At 35.7% G+C, this 8,877-nt stretch overlaps 1 protein-coding gene across 2 annotated transcripts; it reads left to right on the top strand.

The window, feature by feature from the left end:
• The first annotated feature begins 273 nt into the window (after positions 1 to 273).
• Positions 274 to 6,274, top strand: LOC141606726 (lysophospholipid acyltransferase 1-like). Of its 2 annotated transcripts, XM_074425982.1 has the most exons (8): positions 274 to 774; positions 2,101 to 2,156; positions 2,834 to 3,054; positions 3,254 to 3,656; positions 4,196 to 4,281; positions 4,820 to 4,883; positions 4,993 to 5,105; positions 5,857 to 6,274. In XM_074425982.1, exons 1-8 carry the CDS (start codon positions 470 to 472, stop codon positions 5,995 to 5,997), a joined length of 1,389 nt encoding a protein of 462 aa, XP_074282083.1. In that variant the 5' UTR covers positions 274 to 469; the 3' UTR covers positions 5,998 to 6,274. The 2 variants fall into 2 exon arrangements, with proteins under 2 accessions (XP_074282083.1, XP_074282084.1); XM_074425983.1 differs by lacking the exons at positions 274 to 774; positions 2,101 to 2,156 and adding an exon at positions 2,306 to 2,514.
• Positions 6,275 to 8,877: the final 2,603 nt, after the last annotated feature.

Raw genomic sequence — 8,877 nt, 5'->3', positions numbered from 1 at the left:
TTTCAGATATGTTACCATCAATTTATTTATGTATTCCTTCATTTATGCATAATGATCAGGGTGTAACAATAATTATTTGAAATTCAAAAAAAATAAATAAAAAATAAACATTTGAACTGGGTCATATAAGGCAGCCCCATTCGAGTTACGGGTCAAGCTCATGTCCTTAGTTAGGGTGTTTAGTTGGGTACGTGTCGAGTTATTCGGGTCAGGTTAATTTTGGTAGTTAATAGGTGAACTTGGTGGGATGTGGGTCAGGTCAGTTCGGTTTTTGGGGATGTGGTAAGTCGATATTACCTAAGTACTACGAAACTGAATTTTTAACTCAAACTGTCGAGACAACCAACAACACTAGATACTCCGCGTACTTAGATCCACACTCAAATACTATACTTCTATTCAACTTCAACTACCTCCTTCTCATACACATACCGAGTCAACTCACTGAATCGCTCCATCAAACTCAACAATGGTGGAGCTTGACATGCAATCAATGGCGGAAGCCTTAGGATTATCAATACCAGTACTAAGATTTCTCCTTTGTTTTATTGCAACAATACCCATAAGTTTATTTTGGAGGATTATACCAAGAACACTACCAAAACATATTTATTCTGCATTTACTGGTGCATTATTATGTTATATTTCATTTGGGGTTTCATCTAATTTGCATTTTCTTGTTTCTATCTTTATTGGGTATTTTTCTATGCTTGTTTATCGGGCTAAATGTGGGTTGATCGCCTTCTTCGCCGCTTTCGGGTACTTGATTGGATGGTATGTATTGCTCTTTTCATTGAGTTTTGTTGATTTTGTTGTGCAATTTGGTAGTTTATTGATTTACCTTTGATGGGTTTTATTCTATTGCTCTTTTCATTGGGTTTTGTTGATTTTGTTGTGCAATTTGGTAGTTTATTGATTTACCTTTGATGGGTTTTATTCATTTGATTGTGAAATTTGGTAGTTTATTCATTTAATTTTGATGGGTATTTGTTAATTTTGATGTGAAGTATAGATTATTATGAGTTTTGTTTGTTGTTGTTGTAATTGTTATGTTGAAAGTTTTGAACTTTATAATGGTTTGTATAAAAAATTTGTGATTTGTATAGTATGGAAGTACTGTATTAGTTTTTACATCTTCGGTCCGAAAACAGCCTCTTTGTGTAGCTAAAACAAGGATAAGGCTGCGTACATCCGACCCCCTCACCCTGCAATTAACGGAAGCCATTGAGGCACTGGGGTAATGTTGTTGTAAAGGGTGGAAATTTTGTTTTTTTATGATCTTGTGTACAGTTTTTTAGATGGAAAGAGAGAATCTTTTCCTTGATGGGAAGTTTAGATCATTATGTGTTTGTTTGTTGTTGTACTTGTAAATTGTAATGTTGCAAGTTTTGAACTTTATAATCATTTGTATAACAAATTTGTGATTTTTGTAGTATGTGAGTGTAAGTTTCTGTAAAAGAGTGAAACTTTGTTTTTCTTTTTAATGATTTTGTTGACATTTTCGAGATGGAAAGGATGTATGTTTAGTGTTCTCTGACAGTGTGTTTGTGATTTTACCCGTAAGTTTCAGTGTTCGTTCTCATATGTGATTTTGTAGGGCTGAGTTAGTGTAGTGAATTGATAGGATTTCATGGGGTTGGATTGATTGTTTATGTTAAAGATCGAAACTTTCTTTAATTCCCTCTGCTCTTAACTAATTGAAATTCTAGATGACCAATGCATAAATCGTAATCAATATAAAATCCAGTGTTCAATGTTTCTTCAATGTGTAAAAAAACTTAGTTGCCCGTCTCTATTGAAATAGGTTTTTTATAGATAAAGTATTTATAGGTTCGTAAGATTAGGTTCTTACAAGTTGCGACTCATATGATTAGTTTTTAATATTCATGAACAAGGATGCTTATTGCATAATGGTGATCTTGATTATTGAATGAAAGGCTCATGGACTTGTGCTTTTATGGGTGAATTTGCTCATAGATTTGGATTAACCCTTGGAAGTTTCTCAATGGCAATGCTAATATTATTATTTGGGATGATACTAATCGGTTTATTCCTTCTGGGTCTACGCTTATCCCTTTTCCCTTTTTTTTTTGTTGCCAGTCATGTTTACTACATGAGCGGAGATGCATGGAAGGAAGGAGGCATCGATGCAACTGGTAACCTCTTTTTCCACTCATTCAGTTATTCATGTTGTTATGTACTGTACTTATGTTATGAATTGTTATTCAGTTATACATGTTATCATGTTATGTACTTATGTAAGTTAGGTTATGAATTGTTATGCTTGAAGATATTATTTTCTAAAGTTTATCGATAATTTAGCACTTACCCCGCAATTTGCGGGAGCCATTGAGGCACTGGGATAATGTTGTTGTTGATAGTGTAGTGCCTTAGGCTTGATGTACTATCGTTGCTACGTGTGTATTATTCTCCTGTGTTCCTTTTCAACTTCTTTTCACTTGCACTTTTTTTGCCTACAGTTTTATTATCACAAGCGAAATTACTCCTACGAAGGTTTAAACTTCAGACCCATGAGTTATTCTTTCATTTTTTGGCCACTTTAGTCAACCCTTTTACAGTGGTACACATAATATGAAGAAAACTTGAGACCCGGGATTTCTTTAAAATATTTAGAAAGCACATGACCCGATTTAATACCATGGATAAGCCTGATGGGTTCTACTTGCCCAAGCTGAGAAAATTTGTTTCACTTGCTAGGATGTAAACTGTAATTAATGTGCTTCGCTTCCTAAATTTATGCTTTCTCGAAATTTTCATTGCTTTTTGTTCTCTGTACTAATCTTCAAATTTGAATCCTGCCCAATTTCTTCAGGTGCATTGATGGTCTTGACACTCAAAGTCATCTCATGTGCAATTAATTATCAAGATGGACTTCTGAAAGATGAAGACTTACGTGAAGCTCAGAAAAAGAATCGGTTGCTGAAGATGCCCTCCTTGATCGAATACGTTGGATATTGTCTCTGCTGCGGAACTCACTTGGCCGGGCCTGTATATGAAATGAAGGATTATCTTGACTGGACAGAGGGAAAAGGGGTCTGTTCATGAGACATTCTTTTTCTTTATTATACTCTTTTTGTTACTATAATTAATGATGGGGATCTATACAACAAATAGTTTATAAGTCATTTTGCTTTATTCGAGTGATAATTCACAACCAGAGAATAAAAAGAGTAGGTAACAAAACGATGGGGATTTATGAACTAAAAAACCTTTTCTTTTGCCGCGTTTGCAGCTGTGGAGTCCAAAAGTGAAACAACCATCACCATGGGGTGCAGTAGCTCGCGCTCTTCTTCAAGCGGCTGTATGCATGGGCTTGTATTTGTATCTTGTGCCACATTTCCCCTTATCTACTTTTACTAACCCCTCGTACGGGGAATGGGGATTTTGGAAGAAGCTGGGTTACCAGTACATGTGCGGATTCACAGCACGATGGAAATATTATTTCATCTGGTCTATATCAGAAGCTTCCGTTATAATATCTGGTTTTGGCTTTAGTGGATGGACCGACAGTTCTCCACCAAAACCCAAGTGGGACCGTGCCAAAAATGTTGATATCCTTGGAGTTGAGCTTGCAAAGAGTGCGGTCCGTATCCCACTTGATTGGAACATACAAGTTAGCACCTGGCTTCGTCACTGTAAGTTTCTTTGTTTTGCATCTTTTGCATTCATTGACTTCTTTCAATATGGTTGTTATTTTGATATGAGGATGTCTCTCTTATGAAAAAGTTTTGATTTCCATGTCTCTAAAATTTGTCTTGGTTGTTTTATTAAACAACTGTTTTCATAATATCGTCTCTAAGACGATGAAAGTGATTCAACTATTGTAAATTATGATACCGTATGAGTTCAAGTTAGCATTGTTTGACCCTGTGTTACTCCGACTCTCCGACACAGTGTCGGAGAGTCGGACACGGCTATTTTGTGCAAAGTTTCCAGTTTTTTGGTGTAAAGTTAAGTGTTGAAAGTATAGTGTCGCGTCGGACACGCGACACGACACCTAAATGAAGTGTCGGAGTAACATAGTCTTGGCTATCAAAATCAATTGAGTACAATATAAGTGGAATACAGGAGTATAACATATTTTTGTATATTGTCTACAGAGTATTTCAAATATGATATTATGATGTATGATACTTCAGTTTTGTCGACATATCAACGGTTTGTTTTTCTACAGATGTGTATGAGAGGCTTGTTCAGAAGGGTAAGAAGGCTGGCTTCTTTCAGCTACTTACGACACAAACTGTCAGTGCTGTCTGGCATGTGAGTAACCTTCTTAAAACTAATTGCTTTCCTGGACTTCTTTCCTAGTGTCATTATAGCTCTCGGAACTCTTTGTTCTCTTATCTTATGGGAAGGGGGTGGCTGTATTGAGTGGATGTGGTTGATAATGTGACGTTGTTAAGAAGAGTATATTTCATTCCATTTTACGAAATTTGGTTCTCTTTGACAACAACATTGCCCAAGTCCCTCAAAGGCTCCTATAGTCCGTATTGATGGGTTTAGGGGAAAGGGTGGATGTAGTCCTGTAGTCCCTCTGTAGCTCATGCGTTAGCACATGTTTTACCTAGGGTAGTCGGCAGAACTGTGTGGTCGGCTGTCTTACCTCCGATTGCGAACTCGGCAGCGGTCTTTGATTTATCGTTAATGCATTAATACCCTTAGGGGTGTTTTCTTCAAAAAAAAAAAAAAAAAAAAAAAAATTGGTTCAATCGGGTCAAATTTTACGCTTTAGGGGAGTGAGGGGCAGGGAAATGAAGCTACGATGATGTTCTTTAATCTTACTTCGATGATATTGCAGGGAGTTTATCCTGGCTACATCTTTTTCTTTGTTCAATCAGCTCTGATGATTGCAGGATCAAAAGGTACTTCAGGATACCGATACTATTCTACCATTCTCTAATTGAGACACTTCCATAGCAATTTATTTTTATCTAATATGAACATTCATTTTGCTTTTCGTATTTCAAACAGTGATCTATAGATGGGAGCAAGGCGTATCTGCGAATGCTCTTAAGATGATACTGACTGTTATGAACTTTGCCTATACAGTCTTGGTTCTGAACTATTCAGCTGTCGGCTTCATGGTCAGTTTCGCTTTATTTTGGAATTATTACTTGAAACTAGTTTAGATCCCGTGCAATAAATGTACGGTATATATAGTTTTTTTTATAAATAAATTACTTATAAAATAGTGATATTTCATTATATTTCTTGTTATTGTATTTTTCTTTGTTGACAATTAATCAAGAGAATTGGGTAATGTGTTAAAATGTATTTTAAACAAAATATTTTTTTATCCACAAAGCTAATGATTTCAATTTTTTTTAATTCTCTCAAATTTTTTTCGTCACGAAAGTAATAATAGTGATTTACAACTTTGTTTTATATGTAGTATGTATCAAGTCATTCTCAAATAATTGTATCAATAAAAGATTTAGCAATTTATAGTTTTATATAAATTTTATTTACATTTTAATTAAGAGATTATAGTTTAGAGTTAGGTGAAAATAATATAATTTGATGAAAAGATTAATTTTAATTAAATGATAAAATTTAATGAAATAAAAATGTAATTATTAGTTTACTTTTTTTTAGTAAATGCATATAACTGTAATTACTTTCCTTATTTAAAAAAAATGCTTTTTGGAGGGGAAAATGTGAGAATTCCTATTCTTTTAGTATATAATAAAGGGGATGCTATAATAAACATACCAAGTTACTAAAAGATTTTGTATGGGTATATGAAGCCATGAACTTCTGAAATGCTAATTCTGCTAATTTCTATCGAGGCTATCAACGAATTCACTCGAGTTCCTCACATTTACTGTTTTGTAGGTGTTGAGCTTGCATGAAACCTTGGCGGCATATGGAAGTGTGTATTACGTGGGTACCATCATTCCCATTATCGTCCTCGTCTTCGGCTCCATTGTCAAACCTCCAAGGCCGACGAGGTCTAAACCTCAGAAGAAAGAGTAGTAAGTAAAAGAGTACAATATTTGCTGCTGTCTGTGCTCCAATATTTGGAAATGCAATCCGGAGCACCTTCATCATAGCTTAGCCTCGCCATGGATCATCGCGAAGCAACATTGTGGTTTCGCCGTCTTCACCCTGTAACTTTCTAATTTTTCTTTATTCTTCTTATCCTTTCTATTCAAGGATTACTGTTAATTGTTTCATGCATTGCAATCCATGATTCATATGTGCTTCGAATTCTGAAAGGATATGATAGAAATAGTTTTCAGACTTGATGTTATCCTTATGTTTGCATCTGGCAACTTTCCTCAACCGATTTTTTTTTTTCTGGTAGTCACTAGGGTACTACCTCCGTCTTAACTATTAGGCTAGGACATCTTCGGCAGGACTAATAACTAAAACTGAGGGGGTGTGGTAAGTTATCAGCAAAAACAGATTATAGCGAGCCAAAACTTGACACATTGTTTGGCTATATATGAACTGCATTTTGAGATGGAAGATCTTATACACCTTTGAGTCCTGACTCCTGACATAAGTTTCATTTGTTTACGTTTACTATTTTTGGGTGTCTCATTCATTTGTTTACCTTTCTATATTTAGAGTGTTTTTTTTTTGTATGATTTGACCATCCATACCTATTATGATCCACTTGTCATTCAATAACACTAATCACAAACACAAAATCTCATTTGTGACGGCACGTATCCGTCACTTTGGAGTGACGGATACCATTTTCCCTCACAAATGACCCAAATAGAGGAGAGAGAAGTGCATGAGGGTGCCTCCACCTTGTCCCCATATCCGTTTTGTGAGTAGCATTATCCGTCACTTGCTCCGACCCGTCTTCAACAAGACTAATTGAATCACAAATGGTCCCCTCCCATCTCCTTAATAATTGTGCCAAAACTAAAGGTAAACAACGGCAAGGTCTCTCTTGTGACGGAAATCAGGCTTGTGACGGGTCAAGTACTACCCATATGGAAAGATAAAGACAAAACAGATTGCTACTCCCTAGGCATTCTCCTTTTGCCTTATCTATCCCACATGGGTATTACTTGACCCGTCGCAAGCTTGCGACAGATATACCCGTTACAAATGAGAATTTCCTCATTTGTGGGTAAACAAATATCCGGATGGAGGGAGTAATAAATTACTGTAATACTCCCTCCATTCAACTCCACTTTACAAGTATTCTATTTCCGTCCATTCAACTCCACTTTACAGGTTTCCTTATTTAGACATGTAAAAGACCTTTCTATCCTTATTGAAAATCTATATTTACAAAAAATGTCATTCATACCCCATACAAATCCACCATAAAACCCACCTTTATATTTTTTTAATATCTTTAACCCCACCATTCCCTTTTCCTATGTACTTTTAATAGTTTTTTTAATCCGTTTCTTAATACCCGCGCAAAAAGCAATGTTGCAAAGTGGAGTTGAATGGAGGGAGTAGCATTATCTCAATGCATCAACACAAATTCTCATTGAAGACATGACATATCCGTCACAAGCTGGCATATAAGTACTTTATACTTTTTTTAGTACTAACATACAACCAGGGGCGGCTCTAGGATTTTAGCGTAAGGGGAAAACGGAATCATGGTAAATTGAGGAATGCTATACCAGTAATCCAACTATGCCACTATTACAATAATGATGATGATGCGAAGCTCATTTCTCAGCAAGTTTCAATGAACTCCCATTGAACTCCCATTGAAAACACAAATACTATCCTACAACTAGTTGTATAATAGCTATGTACAACCGCATCAAAGTTATTGAACTCTCACACAAAGTTGTTGAGTTATTTTACAAGTTATTGAGCTATTTTACGAAGTTATTGAGCTTAATAATTATTCTGTTAAGCTCAACAACTTTGTGTCATAACTCGATAATTTTGTTAATAGAGCTCGACAACTTTGTAACAAAGCTCCACAACACTGAATAAGTTGTACATACAACCAGTTGTATAATACATTAACTGCATTGAAAACGTCTTTGCATACAACACAAATAGACAACCACACCGAGAATAAAGCGAATAGAGAGAAGCTCGAATAGAAGTGATGTGAAAGATTTGTGAACCCAGTCGAAACTGACATTTTATGACTAGAAGAAGTCACCCTTGAATTATTAGACTATTCCCTAAATAGACAGTATATATGAGCCAGCTATCATAGTAAGATGTCTATTAGTTTTCTGAAAATGGCCAAACCCAAATACAGTTGTGAACAAGAGAAAACAAAAAAAAAATGGCTGGAGCAGATAATGACATTAATTGAGCACAATTTTTTATTGAAGACGGCACTATCCGTTACAAGCGAAAGATGGATAGTGTCCCTCTCACAAAATGCAAATGGATAGTGCAAGTGGGGGGGGAGAATGGATACCCCCACTTGCCACCCACTTGCATTTTGTGAGAGGGCGGCTATCCGTCTTCATCTTGTGACGGAGAGCGTAGAAGCATATTTGTAACACAAATTATAGAATAGCATGGCTACATCTATAGTCCTATGGGATAAAGATATATGATTTCAACTCTAAGATGTAAAACTCGTACATGAAAAAGCAGTTATACGTGTAAGTTTGCGAAGAGTTGGGGTTGGGCCGCTGGGATTTAAGAGTGCATATTTTCTGCATATGTCAATTAGGTTAGTACACATACATAATCACAAAATCGTGTATGTGATGAGATTTTTAGCTACATTATACAGAATACAGGTCATTTTCGAGTTTGCAAGAATTTAGGTTAGATCAAGTCAAGTTTGGGTTATTTTCGGTTTATTATCACATTTTTTAAGGATAATAACCAGTTTGTAACAATAGACATGCTTAAGGCTTCGGTTTCGTTGCCGGTTCAAATACGAGTCAATTTATT

The sequence above is a fragment of the Silene latifolia genome, chromosome 10 (assembly GCF_048544455.1).
Source record: "Silene latifolia isolate original U9 population chromosome 10, ASM4854445v1, whole genome shotgun sequence".
NCBI classification, from domain to species: domain Eukaryota; kingdom Viridiplantae; phylum Streptophyta; class Magnoliopsida; order Caryophyllales; family Caryophyllaceae; genus Silene; species Silene latifolia.
Note: the sequence above shows the minus strand (reverse complement) of the source record. Positions and strands in the feature narration are given on the sequence as shown.